The sequence below is a fragment of the Nomia melanderi genome, chromosome 5 (genome assembly GCF_051020985.1).
Source record: "Nomia melanderi isolate GNS246 chromosome 5, iyNomMela1, whole genome shotgun sequence".
Taxonomy (NCBI): domain Eukaryota; kingdom Metazoa; phylum Arthropoda; class Insecta; order Hymenoptera; family Halictidae; genus Nomia; species Nomia melanderi.
In genome coordinates this window covers 4,639,000-4,664,173 of record NC_135003.1, presented here as the reverse complement: position 1 = coordinate 4,664,173, position 25,174 = coordinate 4,639,000, and the positions used below count along the sequence as shown (strand labels likewise).

At 33.5% G+C, this 25,174-nt stretch overlaps 1 protein-coding gene across 4 annotated transcripts in view; it reads right to left on the bottom strand.

Moving 5' to 3' along the window:
* LOC116431005 (Mitochondrial calcium uptake 3) overlaps nt 1-17,983 on the bottom strand; it is a 41,488-nt gene extending 23,505 nt beyond the window's left edge. For all 4 annotated transcript variants that reach the window (XR_004235844.2, XM_031985862.2, XM_031985861.2 and 1 more), the window contains exon 1: nt 17,749-17,983. Coding sequence is in view for 3 of the 4 variants with exons in the window: in XM_031985862.2 (XP_031841722.1) it covers nt 17,749-17,958 (210 nt within the window). In the remaining variant the exon portion in view is untranslated. The remainder of the gene's footprint in view (nt 1-17,748) is intronic.
* Nucleotides 17,984-25,174: the final 7,191 nt, after the last annotated feature.

Genomic DNA, 25,174 nt, shown 5'->3' with positions numbered 1-25,174 from the left:
AATTGAAGTCAAATTATGTTGAAGTTATTGTTTTACCTTTGGCTAGCGAATTTAAAACATTAAATTAATGCCCACTTAATTTCAGTTATTGTGAATTAAATTATAGCCGTATAAATCAACGTAAATATTCATGGTAAATTAATGCATTTTGTAATGTATTACATATCTGAATTATAATAAAACAAGCTAGATGCACTGTCATATGGATTTACACTGGTGTCTATGAATATTTTAGCTTTTTGTAGAATCGAATCAAAGGATTTGTATTCTCGTTGTATAAATATTCAGAATAAAACTGCACATAAATTTATATAATTGTCGCGTAGCATTATGCGTTAGATTTATTGTTAATAATTTTACCCACAAATGGAGAAAAATTATTGTATAGAATTGTTATTGCATATATCTCACTGAACAGATAGATTTAAGTATTTTTTCCGGAATTTTATAGATAATAAATGTGCAAAATGTGTCCGCGAATATTATTTTTTTTTAATTTCGACAGTAAACAGCAGAATATAAAATCTACTTACAATTGCCACTTACTTTTTATTTCTAGTAACTGATACTATATATTACCTGTATCATTAATTATAAGTGGATAAGATAATTATCCTTATGACATGAGTTACATTCAAACATCTTATTTTCAAATACTTACGAATAGACTGCATATTTTTATGCACTTACAGAAAATCTAAAATTGCAAAATTGCACAGAATGCATAAGATGCAGAAAAATATACAAAACACTCAAGGTGTTAAGCTTTATATAATATTTATTACGAAGAACAGTTTTCTATTAAACTATATTCTTTTAAAAATTTGAATGTTTAACCCACAGTCTACACATGAACGATAATAATAACATACATACACATTAGTCATAACAAAACTAAAACCTTGATTTCTTTACGCGATACATCACTGAGATAGCCAATCTTGATCGAAGCTCAGCAAATACCGAATTGTCATTCAGATCAACAATGTTATTACATGATGCAATCATTGTTATCCGTATCAATTCAGTTACAAGGTCCGCTTTTCTTAAGCTGAATGGTATGTACACACTGATCCAATGATTCTTGCCGTTGGGCCAATAACCGCCCACTTAAACGCGGCAAGAATCATTGGGGCAGCGTGTATGGGAACGTATAGGCGTGCAAAATCACCTTAAGGATCGCCGGTAGTCTTATTGTTCAGCGCATTTCCATAAGCGCCGCCGTAATCGGATACGGAGTCTTTCGTGAAACTCCGTCCGTTCATAAATCAACTTCTTTTTCCGTGATAAATCGTTTTTAGAATGGTTTGCACACGTAATAGTCGCTTCCTGTTGCCGATCAAGATTAATCGCCGCGTAGTAGATTTTAGATTTACGAAGATACGCGAACAGGAAAGTCTGCTCTGTATTTTATTTATATTTTTTATTTTTTTTTTATTAAAGATGCACCACCTCATTAAACGTGATAGTATTCATATAAAATTTCTGTCGTTAAATCCATTTTTCGTGCGATAATTATTTGAAAGCACAAACATGCTTTGAAATTAACAATTGAGAAAATGTATATAAATTAAGAAACAAAGGTATTTTATTTCAATATTTCGCACATTGATGAATTATATGAAGGTTAATGTTATATAGTAGAGTTTATTAACTTTCAATAGAGGGTTATAAAGTTATATATTAAGTTATACAAAGGTTTGCAATTAGTATGCGTAATATTTCATTCATTTTGTAATGCTAACAATATTTGTTATCAGATTATATATTTTTTAATTTATAAAACAATATTCGAAATAGATTTTGCTAATCTATGAAAGAATATTTCATTTTTCATTTAAAATTTATTTTTTAAAAGTTACTATTATATAAATAACATTAACTAAAATGAAATAAATTATGCAAAATTTCAATAATGTTCTGTTAAAAAATAATATAGATGCTATAAAAGAGGATTGACTTCAGCGATGACATAAACTTAACAAAAGCCAAAGTGCACCAAAAAAAAAATAATTTGAATAACAAATCGCAAATTCCAAGCAGATTTATCTAACGTACGATCTCTTAGCCACAGAAAGATAGAAAACCTTCAACAACGAGCACGAAACTTTCGTGAAATCCAAGAAAAATCTGACTCATAATTTCTTAAGAAATTGGAAGACCCGGGGACTGCCCTATTTTCCCTAATCGCCACAAGTCGAAGGACAGTCCTTAATCGTCGCATCCCCGAAGCTCTGCGTTTGGTAGCAAAAAATTGTTTTGTTCTTCCGTGTACTCCAATTAAGATGAATCTTTATGGTAATTTAGGAGGTCTAGGCTAAGTTTTCCGCGTCGGACAACCAGAAAACAAGGGGAGCCTTTAACTTTAGGTGGTTTCTTCAAACCGTGTTAATCCGCGGTCAAGGTCAACGATGGGACCAACGTCGGTACAACCGAAGGCTCTTACGAAATAACCTTCGCCCCGGCCGTATCCAGGGACACGATCTCACGATTCCTCATTCAGAAATACGTCAGTGACAGAGGCCGGGCCAGCTCTAGGCTCTCTCGCGAGGAGGGAAAAGATATTTCCGCGAGAATGAATTTACGCGACGGCACACCCATAAATCGTTTCGTTTCTTTCCGTGGTTAATGCGCGGCGCCCGGCGATTTATGGGATACCAAACGCCGTTAGGTCTAATCTTCTCGTTAGAGAGTCGGGGGAGCACCGAAGGTGCCGGTGCCTTTGTACCGATCGCTACCGGGTGAACTGGAGGACCACCATGGCTACACGCCTCTAGAAATTAGGCCTCCAGAAACGTGGCCGGATAAATGAAATTCTTCTTTTTCTTATTCCTCTTTGGCTTTCGTTCGATTCCTTAACTCCTTGCGTGACTAATAACATTTTTCAAATTGCATAGAAAATGGTTGGTCTCTTTTCTATTAGTTGGGGAGTACTGTTTAAGGGTGTCAGGACAAATATGAAGAGGGAAATAATCATTTTATTATTACTATAGTTGTATTGAAATCATTGTTAATAATGAGATGTAGATAATAATTTTTTTATTGCGATGATTATATTGAGATTACTGTTAATAATCAGAAGTAAATAATACTTATTGTATTGCTGGTTCTATTGAGATCACTGTTAATTTTGTTTAATACTCCGGAAAGAATTTCAAGCGATATTCATTTTAGAAATTGGGCTTTCGGAAATATGACTGAACAAAAGAAATTCTTCATATTCTTCTTTTATTTCAATTTTATTCATTTACCTTTTGTATAACCAATACGAGTTTTGTTAGAAAATTTTTCTTTTCTTTTCCAAAAATTAATTTGAGTGTTCTGTCTAGTGTAAAGGAAGTAAGTAGGAAATGAGAAATAAATAGTAATTGTTATATGGAAGTTGTGGATGATGAAATTATTAAAATATTTCATTTAGGGCTTTCCAGTTGAATATAGTTGCAGCTTTCTAGTTCTACTTTCTAGGAAAGTGCAGAAGGAGGTTCAATAAAAGTGTCGAATGTTTTGGTGGACTGTTGCGCCACAATTCTATTGAACCAGCTAGCCTCTCAATTAGATAAATTAGCCGTAGAAATGAGGGGTATAGAAGAAGATAAACGACCTAGCACCTGTTACAAAAGAAACAAAGGAGGATGAAGAAAGCTGGAGGGAAGAAAAGAAATTGCTAGATAGTAGACATAGCATTGCAGTAAACAGTTGAGGAAAAATAATCTTTTATTGAGAACCACATCAATCCATAATAGTCACAAGCTGGTCATGTGAATGTTTAATTTCAATGAGGGCACCAGTATCCGTTATAAATATTTCGAAAGGTAAGTAAGATACTAAAGATCTGTTTGTTCGATGTTGTTTGGTATCGAAGAATCAATTAGTTTAATCGGTTGTCTAGGTCTAATTATCCGACGAAAATATTATCAATGTTCTTTAAATGGCTCCAAAGACTTCTAACCATTGAACAGCTAATCGTGTGACAGCATCAATTTATGCCAACAGCACCAGTGACTCAATTTTTATCACAGGCACTTAAGATATTGCATCTAGTATTTTAAATGGATGAAAATCTATAAACGCATAATTGTTAATGCTCGATAATAATTCACGTTTGATCAAAGATTAATAAATTTCTAATTTTTCAGATTTTTAATTAACAGATATTAAATCCGGTTCAGACCCAATGCCAATACAGTCCAAGCGTCCATATCGGTCGATTTAATCAGAAACATAATTAGTCACTGTAGCTTCATTAACCATTAAAGTTCTTTATGAATTAAAATTACACGTTTTACCAATTAATTACTGACATTTCTCAAGTTGACTGGGAAAATATCGTTATTTACCGGTATTGTTAATCGACTCCTTTAGCTAAATTCCAATTAATTAAGGTACCCGCCTCTGCTTCGTAAAAAATGTTTGCAAAAACCGTTCATTCTAAAAAAAGACCGGGACACACTTTTCTTCATCAATTTCCCGGTATTCAATGAAACGAAATTCTTATTCAATCGGAGCACAGTGGTTTCAACTCAATTGTATACTTTCTTCTTATTCAAACACAAATGCCAGTTGACGAAAAAAGTATGTCTTCAACATTCCCCATTGCGCCGTTACTACGCGAATTCCACTTGAAAATCGATTATTACGACCGGCTGATGTCCCTTGTTTACAGCTGACAGCTCATAAATGTATAAATCACCCGATCCCGTCAGGTACCTGAAAATTAGACTTCGCGACAGAAAATCAACGACCGATAATAAGCGGTAACTATCCTACGTTCCACGGTGCACACCGTCATCTTCGGGTCCATGCATAACCTAATCATACCAGCTTAGCAAAAGCAAACACAGCCCCAAATTACGCTGTTATTGGCAGAAGTTTCTATAACACAGTTATCCTCTGCTGTCTCCGTCATACTCAAGAACCTCTTTAAAAGAACAGCGAAGAAAAGAACAAGCAAAAGGGCAAAATGAAGGGGCAAACCCGAAACGCGAAAAATACCAAATAGAGAGGAACGCCATCCGCTAAACTGATCTGTCGGTTCATTCGAAGTAACAACGAATCAGCTGTACACACGCGCAGTTCCTACAGCACTGTGATTACCCCAATTTTTCAGTCTCGGTCGCGACACCATTTCCCGGGTAATGCGTGTTGGAGAGGGACACCCAACTGATGATGATCGAGCCGCTAGTCCAACCAGGATAAGGCGGTGTTAATTTAAGCAGAGATCACGCTCGCCCGTGATCAATATTCCGGGCAAGTCGTTCGGTTGTCTTGGTAGCTGGCCATGATGCCGGGTTTAACTAACGTCTGTTGGCACATCCTCGCGTGTCTGCCGGGCCCCGCAGAGGAGTGTTAGGTTGGCATGTTAGCGGTCCAGGGTAATGACAGGCGCGGTGAACATTATGCTAAGTGCGAGGCATCCGACTTCCTTCCTTTTTCTTGCCGTTCCATCCCCAGGGTCTCCGGGGACGATCCCCCTTTCTTTCCTTTTTCTCTCCCCAAGTCGGTATCTCCGCCGTTGGTGATTAAGGCCCGTTTCATCCGTAACCGTAAACGACCGTGCCTGGCATCCCCCTTTTCCCGGCCCGTTTGACCTCACCCTACTGTGGCCCGGTTGTTATAGTTTTCAATAAAGAAGCACGCAACGAGCCTCTGTCCCGCGGGAACGATTTTCTAAGGGTTTTGTTACCCCTGGTCCCAGTTAAATCGATAGCTGCGAGGAACGATCGTATCTTGAGATCAACCCTGGATCCTCGGAAGAATTTTAGGGGCGCTTGGGCTGTTCCGCTAGCGATCTACTGCGAGACATGCTTGGACATGAATTTCTGTGGTGTTAACGCTTTGGAAGATGCTAAAGTATGTGGCTACGTGTCGTTTAGAATTCTATGACTGATTGTCGTTAACATTATTTTATGTCTTGTAGTCGATAGGACTCTTAATCGTTTCGATTTATGAGTGCTGTTGGTGCTTGAAAATTAATGAATGTTGCCACGTGATTTTTTTATTACGTTTATTATTAGACTACTTTAAATGTTGTGTTATTGAGATTTATTAGTAAGTAATGTGACAAAGGTATTATCATTCTTTAAGATTCTGCTCCGTGATAGAGTTTAGTTTAACTTTGCACGGCTTTAGTTTAGTTTATCAAACCTTTAATTTATCTTTGCATTGTCTTTAGTTTAGTTTGTCCAATCTTCTAATTCATCGGAGAATGGTCTTCAGCTCAGTTTATCCAATCTTATAATTTATCTTAACCGGTCCTTAGTTTAGTTAATCCCTTCCTTTTGTTCTAGCATAATCAAATACTTGTGCATTGACCAAATGAAATTTAAAATAAACGTGGTAAGGTATTAACCAATCGAAATACGCAAAGTGGGTTAAATTATAAAGTATTTTCTTTGAAACAGTAACATGTATCTAATTACACTGTTTTAATTAATTAACGTAGAGCAGGTGATCAATTAGAATAAAATACATCTTTTATCGAGTAAAAAGACGTATTAATTTGTTCAACTTTGATCGCGTTTTCCGAACAACGTGACACTTACTTAAAATATTTTTAATAAAAAACAAAGAAACAAGATAACTGTTGCTATGTCAGAAGAAACTACTTATAGTATTTTGTTTGAACCACTCTGCATCCGTTTCACGCTTCATAAGACTTCAGTTTTACACAGTCAATAAATCAATCGATTTATCCTATTCTGTGTTCATAAAATATCAATCACACAGAATCGGAAAATGCTTCGTTTTATGAGATTTTCTTTGAAGTACTTATCTGAAGTCAAAGAAATTCACGGAATTCCTTTATTTTATAAAACCGAATGACGCTATCGCTATTTATACTGTATTTTCCTTTGAAATATGTTTCCTGTGCAGCTGTACACTTTTACCAACGACCATAAAGCTATAGAAAGCATCCCCGGAAGTTATTTTTGACATCCCTTTTAACTGTATCATTGTGTGTCAATGCGAGTTACCTTTGCAGGAAAAGACCGTAACGATGACGAGTCAAGACGACAACTTTCTAAGCAGCATAATCATAAAAAATGAGATAAGATGTATTTTGTACAACTAGGCGTAACAGAACGAATGGTAATCAATATAACTATTAAAGACAGAAATTGTTGGTCGCACCAATAGCTCGTTTATTAATTTCTAAAGCATCCTCTCATTTTTAAAGAATATCGAAGTATGCTGAAGAACAAAAAGGAACAGTATTACAATCGCATGATTGATTTATTAACCCTTTGCAAATGAGAATTTTTCAAACCTTGAAAAACTCCGTCCATAATACTTTTAATTATTTATCGAAATCTTAAATATCAAAAGAAAAGAAATTCATGCATGAATCTCTCATTATTTGAATAATTAAATTATTAATTCGTAGTTATCAATTTTAGATACGACAACTCGAAGTCGTCAGTACGACGATATTCGCTATAGTTACATAATTTTGATTTGTGTTTATCAAATAAAATTGATTTAGTAAATAATGATTAGAAAATTGATGATAATAGTAAGATAGTTACGATGTAGTTTCTACTTTATTCTACTTTAAAAATCCGTATATTCTAAAACTGCATAAAATTTGTAGTATTTCAGTATTTCATACCTCCACTCGATTTTTTAAAACAAAATCAATCATGTAAAAAACAAAAAATCGAACTTAAAAATTCCAAGTTCTAAGAAGGACAAAGTCGTGGAATCGCTGTCGTATCCTTGCGTCACATTTTTATGTTCATGTGTTCTCACGCCGGTTTACACAACAAAATCACAGGTTGCAACACGGCCATTAATGGCCATGTTAATTTTTGAAAAAAAAAGAAGCCTCGATACCGATTACACTAATGCTCTGTTTTTTCCTTTATTGTGATCTCTGTGTTGCAATGCGGTTTGTAATTATTTATACGGACGAAAGCGAGGCGAAACGCTTCGCACAGACACATGAAAACGAAAGCTATGCGACTGATCGCAGGCCACGTGGAAGCCACCCCAAACACCTGCCTACGATTTGTGCGCTAATGCCGGAGATCCACCTTGCCGTGTAATCGAACGGTGCTTTCTAGCGATGGCGTCAAGATCAATATATTTTAACGAGTACTAGTCAATAGTACGTCAAATAACCCTATTTTTATAACATTCATAATAATTCCATGCTTATGCAAATTTACGTTTTTATGGACGGTTTGAAGGAACTGACTTTAAAAGAAACTATCGTTGTAAATGGTTTGAGTAGATTAAAGTAAAATCGTATTAATTGTTATTATAACTTTGACACTTCAATTTTTTGAAGATTTTAAAAATTTTCGAACGGGTAAATGTGTATTATGTTATCAGATAGTATGATATTATATACTTTGTTATATATTTAAGAATCATATTTGATTATAATTGATTTCATTAATGATAGTATATTATTTAATAAATGATAGTATATGAGTTAAAAAATATCTTTCGATGTCTGGTAAATATCACCTTTCATGCCTTTTAGTTCTTTTCTTTCATTTCAGTTGTTTACTCGTTTATATTATTTGTATTAGTTTGTTCTACAATGTTCTTAAGATTATCATTCCTTTGTCATTTTTATACTTTTACTAGACTTAATATGTTCAACGGAATTTAATCGGTAGATGTTGATGTAAATTTATTCTCTACATTAAATATGTTAAAAAATTCATGTGACTTAACAAACGAACAAAAGTCGTCTAACTAAATAAAATTTATTATCAGAAAAGAAATTGTTTTATTACTCAACAATGTTTTTATTTGAACAATTTCATTAATCCTTTCCAATTAATTCTTTAATTATAATATTTTTCCAATTGCCAACATTAAAAGGCAGTCTTATACATTATTTAAGTGTATTGAATCAATATTTATTATACATATAATACCGTTACTACAGTTTTATAAACATTAATAAATAACAGATACATTTTCTCAAGATTCGCATCTGCTTATAAATAGGTCTATTAATTTTTACAGCACGTACAAGTATGCTATATCAAGCTTTGATGTTACTTACGATGTATTCGATCCCATCGCTAGTGATTACGGATCGGCGTACATACTTATGGCGGAGCACGGTGGCGCCGAGATTGTGGTAGGAAATTGAAATCAGATAACAGGCTTCCATCGAAATAATACCTTCCTCTCGCAAGATATTTGCATATGGATATTTGGATATGAAAATTTGACTGCCGATTTTCGAGCCTTTAGCCCCGAGACCTACTATTTTTTTGCCCTTTTAGTAGCTACCACAACTTAATTGCAATAACGATTATCAAGTCTAACAAGAAATTTAATATTCTAACGATGTTTTCTGGACAAATAATTTGTGGAGTTGTTGTTTTTATTACAACTCGTGAAATGTTAGAAATTTAAAATTATAAATTATATTGTCGATTATGCAAATATTGGACAGCAAATGTTTAATACAGTACTTTTCCATTCATCATTCCGATATATGAATTCGATGTTAAAAGACATTAATGTGATATGTAACGTATTATATGAATCTTGTTTTATAAAATATATTGTGTTTATAAAAATTCGCGCATAATTTTCATAGTTTTATACTTCGAATTCTATGTTTGAAATATGAACACAATTCTTTACATTCACTGATTTCTTTAAAGTCAAATTTATTATCCACAATGTTTACATATTTTTCTGTGATTTTCATATTATTAAACAATTATGACACACTTAATAATGAGCTTCCCCTGAGATTTTGATTGATTAAACTAAAAATGACAAAAACAGATAGAATAAAAGTAGATTATAAGTCAAATTGTTTTTGCTATGTATGAAAACAATGTTGTTTGTGAGATTCTAATTTTACAAACATACTTTGAACAATCATAATAATACACATGTGCACAATCTATATGTTTTAGTAACGTCTTCACTGGATAATTATGATCTGATGAAATTGAATACTGCTTTACGTATGAATCATCAATCCGTACAAACGTAAACGATACAAATCCAGCATTCTTTCTTATTTTTCTGATGCGGGGTTGGTTATGAATTTTATATTACTTCATTCCGTCTTAATACTTAAATATTTATTAAATAATGATTTTAAATGTAAAAATTTGCGTATTATAAAGTTAATTTGACTTCTAAAATTGAACTTGCAAATAACCCTTCAATAAATTTCTGACTTACTTCCTATGGCCTGTAGGGAAAAGATCTTCGGTCGGGAAACGTAAAAGTTCTTCAGTAGGAAAGGATTTAAGGGAAATAGTTTATCAATTTCAATACCCTATAAAGCATTTTGCAGTCAACTGAATCACAGTTAGTAAACTAATGAAGTTAGATTTATAGGTATATAAAGTCAGTCAGCGGGTCGTAGCGTTTTCCATTTCCGAAGTATTTAAGTCGGCCCGGTCAATCAGAACGATGACTCTCAGGTGCTTTCGTTAGGCGTAAATTTCATTTCACGAGTCGCTAATGGAAATTATCATGATTTCTTCTTATCGACAGAAATGCCTTTTCATCCATTCATTCATTAGGAAAATTAAATTTTTTATTTGACGCGTTGCGTCGTGGACAGTAAACCGTGTAAATCCCAGAATCGTTGGACGATTAATGATGGAACGGTGTTCGATGCGGTTTCACACGGAGAAAAGAATGCACTCCTATCTTTTACGGTTATAATTTTATCGTTTCACGCTAAAACATCAGGATTAATATTTGGGCTCCGATGAATCCACAGTTTTAGATCGTTGAAAGTGTAATAAATAAAAGTGCTTCGAGAAACGTTTTAGGAAGATTAAAATGGATGGTCTCTTAAATAATCGTAATGGCAGGTGAAGTGAACAAACAGCTAGATCTTCACGAGTTTATATTTAGAAATAAAATTTTTATATAAGTGTTACAGTTATCCACTTTTATTTAAACATATGACTTGGTACTATAGAATGAATGCAAATTACTATATTTTAATTAAATACATCAGCTTACTTTTTGAACATTCCAGCAAGAATCAAAATATTTAATGTAAAAAGTAACTTAATTGCATTGAATTTATAATAGATTTGAAACATTAATATACTGATACATTTCTTAGAAATACATTCAAGCTCAACACTTAATTATTCTCTTATTTGCATACTTTTATAATCATTATACTGTCTTTTGCAACAGTTTAGTTAAAAAATAAACAGAATCATAGAAAAATAGACATCTTTTGAAATTTCAACTTAAAATTATTTTCTGAGTTGAATCATTTTTGTTGAATAAGATTTCGGTCATTTCTTATAGTTTATTTTATAATCGTTATTAGAATGGTCCAAAAGTCAATTTAGGATATACGACTGAACTGGAAAAATAATTTGAATTTAAAAATTCAGAAGGTCTCTATTGACATCTTCGGTAGAAATAGTGTTAATAGAATTGTTGATTCTATAATCGGAATATCCCAACCATTTCACTAAATCTACTAGTAATTCAGCTTGAGATATTTCTAAACTATGTGATCGAGATTCAATTAACGAAGATAATCGACCGCAAGAACCTTCTCCCGATACCGGAATTGAAAAGTTACGCCACAGGAAGTCAGTAGAGAGTCAAGTTTGCGTCCGAGAACGAACAGCTATCTTGTTCATTCAAACAGACTGCTATGGTTCATCTGATATACGAATTCCGATTATGTTTCTGTTACTCTTAAGAAGTCGAATCTCATGAAACTCAGTTTTATAGGCTCGTTGGATTCTATTTACAACTGTTACTCGGTATCAGAGGTTTTCACTTGTTCGTCGAAGAACGGTGAGATAACGTAGCTACGACACGCGCGGCTCCTTCAATGCGATCTGGCACAGCTTCTACTGGGAATACTCGGTCTATTTCTACAGAAGTTTACGTCATTACTAGAGCAACGACTTCAGGTGAAGTCGCGAAATGATTTCGTAGATACAAGTACTACCCTGATCGCGTCACAGGCTTTTCTAACAATAAAATCAGCTTAATAATGATGGGATAAAGTAGTGTTTCGATCGTTGATAAAAACCGCTACGACTCTTAATCAGTGATTTAATGATTCGTAGAAAGCATGCTTAGACGTTGATAGCTGAAGGTTTTATTGATTATGTTTCCAGAGGGGTAGTTACGTGGAATATCGGTCCGTTTTAGTAGTGGCACTATCTGTTTGGTTGAAAATAATGGTTTTATGGGTCATTATGATTGTCTTTATTTTATTCTGTTTCGTGTTAGGTAATCTTATGAGTTTCTGTTGTTTTTGTATTATTTCATTATTATTTACATTTTTTAAATCGCTAAAATGTTCAACTACTCTCGGTAATATTGTTTTGGAATGATGTATTCGTTTATGCTTCGTTTTTGTAAGAATTTGTTTACTTCGATATAGTTTACTTCGTTATCGATTACCCCGGATATCGATTTTATATGATCTACATTTATATTTTCTAATTAATTGTAAATTTTGAAATGTTATTTATCTTAGTCTTTGCTACATGTAGCCTGGTGTTACTTTCCAGAAACATTCTTTATTTTTATATTAAGGATTATATGTTGATGACATTTCTTTGTAATAAAAAGTATATTTTGACTTTTTATACTTTACAAATAGTCTTCTTTCAATAACAGTAGAGAAAAAGCAGTTTGTCTGTCTTATATAATAGGAACTTCTGTTCATGTTATATAATATGTTAAATAACTTTCAATGAACTCCTTTTCTTTATTTGGGACATTTAAATAGAGAACTTTTCTTTTCTTAATTCATGAAATTGTTATGTAATTTGTTACTTCTATCATAAAACAGTACAGCATATTTATTTATACCTTAAGTATAATAGAAGCTTGACCAAGTAGAATTAATCTTTTTGTAAATGGATGAACCAGAAAAAACCATTAGCAAATATCAAACCTAGTTTTTCTCGAAGAAAAAGAAGGAAGTAAATAGTGGTAACATTTTAATAAATATTACGATAAAAAATCATTCAGTTAAAATTAATTTGGCGCAGTAAATTAATTTTTGTTACTTTTCCTGCTAATTTTGGACAGTTGTGTTTGTGTATGTTACGTGTAATTTGAAAATAAATAGAACATTGAAAATACACGTAAAGTTTAATTCTTTTTTTAAAGAGAGATTTGTTTTGTGAGTTTCAAAGAAAAAGTTGTACTGCAGACGCAAGAAAAATGGCACAACATCAATTGAGAGTAACTTTAACTTCTGTGTTAAGAATAAAGTTACATTTTTGAAGAATGAATATGCCAGAGACTCAGAATAATAAACCAGTAACCACTGAAGATATAATAAATAGAGTGTTATCATGAAATAATCGCAATGATTTATAAAAATCTAATTATATATTTCTTTTACTAAATAAATTAACAAGAAATATCATTTCACTCGTATAAGCTGATTGTAATACGCTTATCCTATGGAGCCCACGTACATATAAATATTAAACATGTTTCTTTAATAATTCCTTATATCTTCCTTTATAGAATGAAAATAGTTACAAAAATTACAATACGAAATTTTTTAAACAACGTTACCAAAATTTTTAAGAATTCGTAAAGTTTTCGTAGAAAATTTATTATCAATCTTTACTTTTACTAATAAAATATATTAATAATTTCTTACTTTACTAGTAAAAACCATACATGATATTTTGAAATTAAGTGAAAACGAATGTTATTGAATATACATACATCCAAATAACAGATTATTTTACTACTGTCAACGCTGCTTCGAAACAAATCTACGCTTACAAACAGAAAACTGTACAGTAAAATAAATTCAACACTCACAGTGGCGATGAAAATCTTACAAGAGGAAGCGTTACTATTTCTTGACATTGTACCGAGTTATCTTCCAATTAGCCATTGAAGTTAACTCGAATTGACGAGCACACATTAAACCTAATCTCATCCTCTATTCGATACTTCATGGAGTGGCTATAGGCCCGGTTTGTTCAAATGAACATTGCTAACTGGTCCCATCGATAACAAATAATCTGTAGATAACTCGAATCGCTAAAGGTTCCACAATGAGCCACGCGATCACCATCATCGTCCTCAAAGGATGAATACCACAATCCGTAACGTCGTTTTTCCGTATCCCCGAAGCCGTGTCCCGCGTTATCTTCAGATACCGTATCCTTCGATCGTTGTATCGTGACGGGGAAACGGTCGCGTCGAGGATCGAGGATAAACGGCGCAGTCGAATCTTGAACGCGATAACGGCCGCCACTTTGTGGCGTGCCCACGAACGTTGGTTGCCGTGTGATTTATGAATGCGCGGAAATGGACAGTGAAGATCCGCACTTGTGCCGAAGAGACAATCGGCATCCACACGGGACACGTGACTGGACGTGTTAAACGCTGCCGTTAACAACGGAACGGTTCCTCCATAATGCGAAACTGGTATCGATCGGATTGTGTTTGCAAATTTGGGAGCGTATTTTACGATGTTTCAGGTTGTCCGTTAATACTAGGCTTACGGACATTTATTTTACGGTTTATTGTACAGCTGCTAAAAAAGTTCACGTTCGTTTATTCGGATTTTAGAAGTTAGACGTTTAAAAATAGATAATTGAAGTACGTATTGGTACAACTGTATCAAACAAAGTCGACGTAAACATATACTAAATAGTGTTTATAAAATTCGATACGCGTCGAAGTAACGCGTTCCGTAAACCTAGTGTTAATCTTAATCAGTTAACTGCGTTTGACGAGTATACATGTCGTCTTGAACCTTGGAACTGATACTAATTCTTTCAACGATGAATTCCTTATTTTTTCAGAGAAACGTGTAATTCTTTTTTGTTTTACTTTTTCATTAAAATATACCTTAGGTGCATTCGTCTTGTGTTTGACAAATACGCTCTTCATTTTTTGATTTTATTGCACGCGAAACGATTTTTGAAACTAAATTCCACAGTTAACACGTTACCACTTAATCGGTTGATCGGCTGAAAATATCTGTTCAGACTTTGTCGTACACCGAAGCCATTTCTAAGCTATTAATTATGACGATTATAATTTCTTTATAAAATATATTTTTTTCTGGAGAGGATTGCATGCCAATAGAATTCATAGTTCAGCTTTTCTTTTGCAAACTTATGAAATATTGTCGGTTATTAACAAATATTCTCTTTCTTGTTAAGTGTTAACACTTTGAGAATAAATGGATTTAAAATTGTCCTGCTCTTTTTTAACCGTTAATGCAAGCTGGGATATTTTTAAACCCATCAAACTTATATAATTGAAATTAGTTATACACTTATACTATTATCGTGCATGTCGAGTTTTTTGTTTCGTTAAAATTGCGTGCCCCTAAGTATATCAAAGTTTGTATTTCTATGTCGATTGTGACTCAACATCAGTTTTATTCACACGTGTGTTTCTATGTGAAAATAGTTTTGAAATATGTTATATCAGTATACTATTTTTAATATTATTAGTAAAAAGGTTTGTTTATGTTACTTTCTACGAATTAATTGTCTTTCAAAGTACCTTTCAAATGCAGCATTGAAAATAATATACAGTTATCGAAATGAAAATTCAAAAGAAATTTTGAGTGCAAAAGTTTAAGATTCTTGAGAATTGGGTAGTATATAGAAGTAGGAATAAAAACTAGATTTACGGACTGTTATCGTAAGTATACTGCATTGTATGGATCCTAGCAAACTGGGTGTTCCTTCATATTAATATTGGAAATTAGAGTTTCAAAAAAAGAGAATTGGCATACGTATAAGCATAGTTGCATCCATCAAAATCGATTTCAATTTTATCACAATAATGTTTATAAAATTTAATATCCGTTAAATTGGCGATTCCGTAAATCTAGTGTTAAATACACTTAGATTTTATTAATAAAGTGTTTGTTTGGACAATTCATATTTATACGCTTTACCCAGAGATTATTAGTTCTGAAAATAGAAAATCATGAGTATCCAGTATGCATATTTAAAATTTCTTTGTTACTTCTATTTACTATAAAGCAGAGTTGAGCGTTAAACATCGAGGGATCAGTGATTGATTTAATCGATTAATGGTAATAATCTGAGATCGTAAAGTATATATAAAATTAATCGTCGAAAAATCGAAGATTGATTTAGTCGAGTAACTGCAATAATCAACGATCACTGACTAAAGGAATTTAATTGTTGAAAAATCGACGATTGATTTATTAAGATTCAAGGATAATAATCAATCACTGATTAAAGACCTTGCATCCTGGCCGTGAGCGATATCAAAGGCAAATTAAAAATGTTATAACAAGATTTGCATAGAAAACTAGTTTTATTGCAAAAAAATTGCATTAGTTCATGATTACTCGACTATTAAATGGCGACTAAAATTAAAATGCATTCAATAGTTAACACCAACTGACTTTCTTTTTTAGATGACATTTTTCAGTGCATGAATCGATAGAACCCGCCATTTTCTACACAAAAGTACAAAGTTACTTATAACAAAATATCACTAGTTTACAAAATATTTTTAATTTTTGTAAAGATTTAACTTTTGTTTGACATATTTGTTTAGTATCATCAATAGTTCTGAAGATATTTGAGTGGATCGATTTAAATGGAACACCCTGTATATTTCGAAAGAATTTTAAACTAAAATTTTCAATTTCTCGTTTATACATAAATAATAAATAAATCAGTGAATACGTCACAACAATTTTCACTATGAAATCTCATGTTCAAATGTTTCATTATAACTGAGAATTTTATATCGTTTCTTTTTGATTAGTTAGTAAAATATAAATTCCACATTTTTCAATCGTTTTACACTTTTTATGGGTAAAAAACCGCAAGATATTTTTTATCTATAACAACGATAGTTTTTAATTATCAAACTGGAAGGTATAAACTACAATAAATACGTTTTGAATATTTGAATATTGTTTTTTGGTTTTCACTATGTCTATAATATTATGTACGTAATTTAGAATAATAAAAGTAATAAAAACATAATATAATATTTAAAAAAAAACGTCCGTAATCTCGTAATAATTTATTGTTGAAACGTTTTCATTTAATATTCTTTTAGATTCTAGTATTAGGTAACTCATCCTGTATAATAATTAACCACGTATTATATATAATTCATATTTTACGACAAAGAAATCGTTTATTATAATAATTCTTTTATAAATAAAAATCTATAATTCAATAACAACAACATAAAACTTTATTTAAAACTGTGACTAAATTAAGTAGAACGTACTCTAATACTTTATATTTCGGATACATTCATTTCACATTTTCGAATATATAGTTACTACAGGTATATTTATTACACTTGTCATTTATACAAATGTTCATTTTACATATTCAGTTGCATTACACAAAACTTTTTTTCTTCGTTGTAACGTTCAAGAATACAGTATTTAATAATCGATATCATTACGAGTGGAACGATTTCCTAACCTATAATCTGCAATCAAGAAACATCAATACCGTGTTGGCCAATGCGGCTATCATAAAAAAGATATAGTCAGACATTGATATAATCTATGCCGCGTCAATTTCAGATCATTCAGGGTCAATTAGACCCAGACACCCAGGAATGATTGAACAAAAAACAAGCAATCTCGATGAGCGAGAGAATTTGTATCATTTACATGGATCATTTATTCGAAGTGACAGCATTGTTATTATTAGAATTGACAGGTGACAAATGATTTCGAATGAATACATGCTCGTGTGTTAATTATATCAGAAGATTAGTGAAACAGAGAAACATGAATCGGTGTTTACAAACCCTTCGGGACTTTGAGGCGTGGACCACAGTGGGTTTTAAGTATTTGTATCCAACATAAAGGGCGATGGAGGCTGCCACCAAATGCGCAGTGCTTCGTTTCCATTCCTTCACTACACAATCACTACGAAACGAGCTGTATGAACGTGTAAAACCACGAAAATGCCGACAGAACGGAGGTATTTGCCGTGACAACTTTGCCACGGTCGCCATGTTTAAGGCAGAAGATATACTGATGCGCGCATGCGCTTTGGTACTGCCGGCAAATTCCTTTCCATCCTACAATTTCTGCATATATGTTTAGTTTATTTTAAAATGCTTTATTGAATAAATTGCGATTAATAATGCATAAGTTTTAGAGTTGTATAATAAGTATATACAGTTACTCGTTTTAATATTTGGACACTGTGGTTTTTGCAAGATTAAAGCTTTATGTACTTACTTGAAATGCGGTTATCGAATTTTCTGGTCTGTAACGGGTTAAAGCGCATATTCTAGTTTACAAATATGTAAAATTAATTATTTTATTTTTTATTGTTTTCCACGTAATAAACCATAAACGAAATTAGACCCAATATTAATATCGAAAAAATATTCGGACACCTAGTATATTTCGCCGTTTATTCGCTTTAAAAGGTCCGTTTGTAGACTCCTTATGATTGTTTGTAAACCCAAGAGCGTGCGGCAGTTCGGTTGGTTTTTGCTAGACATTTTATAAGATATTTCATCGTTTCTAAACGCATTTGTGAAAATAGAAATCATACCGAAAAATTGGGAAGTTGTTAAATTTAAGTAAACGTATCGTCGCGGATATTATAAGAAGATATAAACATGCAGATCGCATTGAATCTACTGCTCAAAAGGGACGTTCACGTCTTCTTGACAATCGTGATAAGCGTGCAGTTTGTTCGAAAAATAAAGATCAATTCAGGATTAATTGCCCCTACTTCAACTGCAGAAACTGGAAAGAGAATGCACGTGGATACAGTTCACAATGTTTTAAAAAATGCTGGTTATAATGGTAGAGTGACTCGTAAAAAGCCATACATAAACGAGATCAATCGAAAGAAACGTATAACATTCGCAAAAGTATTTGTTTCTAAAACACAATCATGGTGGAATGATGTAATTTTTGCGGACGAAAGTCAATTTCATGTTTCTGGGTATAGCAAACGAAAATTAGTGTGGCGTAAACCAAATGAACAATTAAGAATAAATAATATGATACCGACGGTGAAACACGGTGGCGTAGGCTTGATGGTATGGGGCTGTATTTCAACTGCTAGAGTAGGCAAGTTAGTTTTTATTGAAGGTATTATGAACAAGAAGAAATATTTAGACTTATTAAAGCAAAACTTATTAAAAAGTCCAACGAATATGGGTATAAGCGACAGTTTTAAGTTCTACCGGGACAACGATTCGAAACACAAATCGAGAATAGTCCTGGAATATTTATTTTATTGTCCGAAAGTGTTACATCCTCCACCACAGTCACAGGATTTAAATCCAATTGAGAATTTGTGGGACTTATTGGATCGTAATATTAGGATAACACTTATAAAAAGAAAAGAAGATTTCAAAATACGACTGACGGAAGAGTGGTGACGCATTACTCAAAATTATTTAAGTAAAATAATTTCAAATATGCCGACACGTTTGTAACATGTTATTAGATAAAAGGGATATCCTACGAATTAAATATTAAAATTATTATAATTTTGTTCTTATGTATTTCTAAATATCAAAAACCTTATGTAATGTTAAGTGTCTGTATATTTATTCAACATCAATATTGGTTCTCATTTCGTTTAAGATTTATTATGTGGAAAATAATAAAAAATAAAGTAATTAATTTTACATATTTGTAAACTAGAATATGTGCTTTAACTACTTACGAACCAGAAAATTCGATAACCACATTTCAAGTAAGTACGTAAAGCTTTAATTTCGCAAAAACCGTAGTATCTGAATATTAAAACAAGTAACTGTATTTATTATAATGGTACACTAACTAGTTTTAATGAATGGATCATTTAGATTTTATATATTTAAAATTTAGTATAGCATAGTCGAATTAGGGTCCCAAAATTTAATCGCAGTATTAACATATTTGGTAACGTAATCCTACATTATTTTTAATTTCTTTCCAAAAATACCAGTAACGTGGTCCTACGACATTTTATATTTTCAAAATAAAATCTGATCACTTCATCTTACGTCACTTCACAATTTGTAGCTAACAATAAGTATTGACAATATAGTTCTCTTATAGAATCTTCTATATTCATACACATTTGAATAGAATTTCAGCTATAGACAGCATATCACATCTATAGAATTCCAAAAATGATATGCCATCACGAATGTATTTAATATGATTGATACATAATCCTTATAAAAATTGTGACAACAGATTTTTGTTGGTGTCTTCATATATAGTATTCTCATTATAGCATTCAAATGAAACTATTTATTTAACACTTCTATTTTTATATAACGCTTTTAATATATGAATCATTGCGAAATAAAAAAGAACCGAAACCCGCCCTCTTGACAGGTGCGGTAGTTCTAGTGTTAATGTATCCAAGTAAAGTGAATCATCGGCAATAGTTCAATGATCGTCCCAGGCAGAAATAGTTAATAAGTGTGGGGCGGAAAGGAGTCGCGGTCGGGAAGCGTGAAATTTATTCGACGAAAATAACTTCGCGGATAAAGGAAAGACAGTGGTCTCGAAGGGCGTTATGTAACGAAACGGTGTCATCTTCAACCCACGATGTACTGTGACGTAACTCTGAAAGAGTTCCGTTCAAGCGGTTGCAACGTGCTAAAATTATGCGGGCTAATGTACGCGCTGGACTTGCTCTTACCACCGGTTACCCCAGTAGCTGCGTTTGACGTTTATTAACCGGGGCTACGTGCTTTCTTCATCTTGGTTGCATTATTTATAAATGCACCCCGCTGCTTGAACAACCGGTCAGCACAATCTACCGTAGATAAATCTTTTCTTCTTCTTCCCGGGTTGAAAGTACATGGCGCGGCTGGTAATTATTCGAACGGTAGTGAATTCTACCTTATACACCGATCTCCCGGTAAACTTGAATTGAGTCAGTTGCATTAGCAACTTTCCTTTCGAAGGATCAATGAATATTCTCCTATACTAATGCGGTGGTAGCAAGAAACGGGAGGAAAGGGAACGTTCATTCCTGTCAGCTGTTTTGCATTAAGTGTAGGAATTAATTCAGCGCTTTTTTTAAAAATAATTTATCGTTTACTTACGAAAAATCGTGCGTTTGTTATTTCTCGTAATATTTATCATTGCTTCCGATCTTTTTCTGGTTTTTAGGAAAAAGTGGGAAATTTTTAAATGGTGGGAATAATTTAGATTTAAAGTGGAAAGATCATCGAATTAATTTTTGTATCTGATAGAATCGGGATTAAAGATGGATTTATTTTCGTAATAAATGGCTTTTAGTTGAAAATATTTAAACATTTTATGAACTTAGTCTTTATTAACATTTTTGTTTCGATATATTTTCCAAGTTGCTAGTTTCTTTAAAGTCATAAAATGTGCAATATAATCATTGCGTGTACTATAATAAAGGAAATGAATTCTAAATTTTTTTCTCAAATATGTGTTAACTGTGATTATACGTTTAACATTATTGGAACTGAGGTTCTATATATAGCGAACAAAGTGGTGGAAATAGCTACATACTTCTGTAGCAAGAATAAAGCAGGTTTCTAACATTCCATGAAACAATTTTCAAAGACAGTATACTACAGGTCATACAGATACAAAGACATTACATAATATTAAAATTTGTATGTGTGAAACACTAAAGTGTTGAAAATTGAATTTCAAAAACAATTAAATAATTATGTTCGATAATTTTTCAACGTACATGCTAGTACGTGTCTTATATAGGAAATTTGTGGATAATTCTTAGTTTAATTTTCAATTTTCATCCGATTTTTTGTTTACTTTTTTACAACGTGCACACATTTAATATAATACATAGGTATAAAATAGCAGTTTATTTTAATTATAAAAATGTTATTTATATGCTATCAATGATACAATAATATACTACTCTTAGCTGAGAGTCACGTATTCATCATTTGTTCTCACTGATAAATGACCTCTTCGTCAGAGTAAAAATGTTTCCTCGTTATTATGAAATAATTTTTGAACAGTAAATTAATCTCATCTAGAAGGTAATGTATTCAGGGTTCCAGTTATTCTAATAACAAGCACTTTAAAAAGAATTTTATAGAATATCTATTGCTTTTAAGATTGATCGATAGGACAGATTATTTTACAAAGTAGCTTGTTAATCTGTTACACTTTTCATATATTTAACAATATGAAACCAGTTTTGTGTGTACCTGTAAACATTGTTTTTACATTAATATTATATTATTTTAATATTATATTATTATTATAATATTTTTTATATTATTAAAAATACATATCGTGTCCCAATTAACGGCATTTCTAAATATTATATCTAGTTTTTTCCCTTAATTGTGACTGGGAGTATTTTTTGATAATTCCAATACTTTTCCATTTCATTAAGTTTCCTAGAACAGATTTTGAAACAAAGAACAACTTCCATCATAATTTTTCAATATAGTCACTCAAAGTAAGCTCAACATTCATTGAAATTCACTAATATTTAGAAACATAAATATTGCATAACAAAGATTATACAAAAATATATTAACATGTATCCAATTAACATTCCCATATTTTCCATTTTCCATCGATACATACATATAATATTTTCGATTTTATAATTTGTTACGACTGTTAATGAACCCAGTACACCCAATTAAACGCTATTAATATAATTATTACTATAATTATTACGATTATCGCGATAATGCCAATCCAATTAACCAAGCAAAATGCCGGCACACGAGCCGCGGTAGTGGCATTATGATTGCGCGGTATCGGGTAAAAATCCGTGTCCGGTAAGAAGCTCATAAACATCGATTACTAATTGGAAGCATTCCTTTATCTCACTGTAAACGCGATTCCGCCGCGACTTGACATCCTGGAAAGAAGAAAACCACAGGATTCTCCGGAGTCGGTCGGTTTGTGCTGCGCATTCCAGCTGGGTCCATAGATGAAAAAAAAGATGAATAAGTCGACACGCGTACGACACTAGAAAACGGAGCGTAGGGAAAACAAAAAGGAAAAGAAGTTGTCGTTACCGGCGCAGTCGAAGCCGCGGCCTAGAGCTTCCTCTTTTCGAACGGTGATGAGTATTCTTCAAGCAGCTCGATCGAGGAAGCAGGTTGGCACGCACGGACAGGGGGCCTCATGCTGAGCGGCTCGCAACATTGTTGGGAACAATCGTCTCGTTAATCCGCGTTTACGCAGGAACGTAATTATTCTCTCGACACTTCGTCGAGTCGGCCCATTCCTCCAGCGAAGCTGACGTCGTTAAGCGAGACGTTCCACCGTTTCTGGTCGCCGCTCGGTCTGCCCGAGGAAAATTCATTTGACTCCCGTCCGCGGTTCTAATGCACAGCGACGGCAGCTGGTTGCCTGGCCTTTCGCTCGAGTTCCGACTAGCAAACGGCTACACCGAGGTGCATTCAGCCGGCTCAAGGAAAGATCGTCTAGGAATTATGGGTTGCACCCGCGGCAGGACGCTTCCTCGAGCCGGCATAGCTATCCGACAGGCAGCCGCGCATCCGCCAAGGCTATCGAGTCTCTCATCTACGCTTATTTGAATAATTGATGCCGATCGGCGAACAGATGATCGCGCCCAACCACCCGGCTACCTCACCGGCAGACCAGCTACCACGTCTCAGCTTGATCCTTAGATAGAGGGAGGCCGGTTATCCCTTTAATGACCGTCACAATGACACCAATAATACCGATAACACCATTGCCGGCCACTGTTTCCGATGCATTCTAGAAAATACAATAAAACGATATTGACAGTAATGACACCGCACGGGCATTTAGTCTACTTCTTAATGACGTGATCGGATTGTAAAGTTATAAGCGACTACGGTTGTCGTGTGAACGCGTATTAGCCGGCCGGAGACGCGCGGTTTCGCGTTACGCCGCCTACTTGGGATCACTCGATTTTGATGGTGATCCAAGTCACGCTTCTGAACGCTTCGATCACGCTTGTGGTTCCTATTCGTGGGATTAGGTAGGGACCGCGGTCGGGCTCGCCGGGCTTTTCGGTTATTAACTCATCATTAAGGGGGAAACAGTGGTCGTTCGTTGCTTTACGAGCAGCACTCGGACCCGGTGTTTTCGATTTATTTTAATCGCTGTGTCCGTTTCATCTTTATAAATTATTCTTTGCGCTCCCCTCGCGGAATATTAGAGATTTTTAGTGTCTATTTCATTTTAATATCGGATTTGCTTGAAGGTTTTTGTCCTGTTTCTTAGGAACACTGATGCCATTGATTGAGCTTTAAATGAAATCCTGGATTTTTTGGAATTTTTCTTCGCGATCATTTTTTGGTAAAAAGACAATTGTATAGAATGAAAAACATATGATCTAAACATCTTTTTTATTATTCAGTGAAAACTGAATGTAAATTCTGAATATTAAGTGAAAACTTACGAAAAAATCTAAAAGTCCTATTTAGTTCTATTTACAAATGCTCATGCACCTTAATGAAGGGTGAGGAATTTATTTTATCAACAATACACAGACCAGAAAATTTAATTTATCCTCATCTTCGAGTTTTCGATAACGTTCGACGGATCAGCATGAAGTATCGCATATTAATAGACATGCATAAAACATTCCATGGACTTAAACCTTGTCTATACCTAAAAAACTTTCAAGTACACCATATAAAGTTCCATTTTCCTGTCTACAGCTATTAAACATGCTAACAACATTTTCCGAATCCATATATCCAATTAAAGTGTTTAACGTAAACACTTAACGATTTAACGCAAACGCAGTTTCACGTTATTACAATATTTTAAACTAGAATACTTCAATTAGCACCGACCACAAAACACGATAAAGTGGCCCTAAGTTTCACCGGTTTTAATACAGTTTCAAAACTAACAAGAAGATATCCGACGAACCATCCGCAATGGAACGAACACCACGATGGTCATAATTTACATGATACGTAGCAGAGAGCACCACAGAAAATTACTATGAATCGCGCGGGTCATCGATGATATCTCCCAAGAAGAGTTACCATGTATTTCGCCAGGGAATGATGCGATATTTACCTTTTAATAACCGGTCGAGATTACAGCCGCGATGAGAAAGGAATTTGCGCAGCGTCCAATTGCCGGCCGTATAATATTTCGTGTTCCCTTCCTTTTTTCCCCCCTTCCATCTTTTTCTAACAGGATCTATGTTTCATCGATGCGTGAATGCGGTTTAATGCTATTCACAGTTTCCAGCAACATTGTGCGTCTAATTCGAGA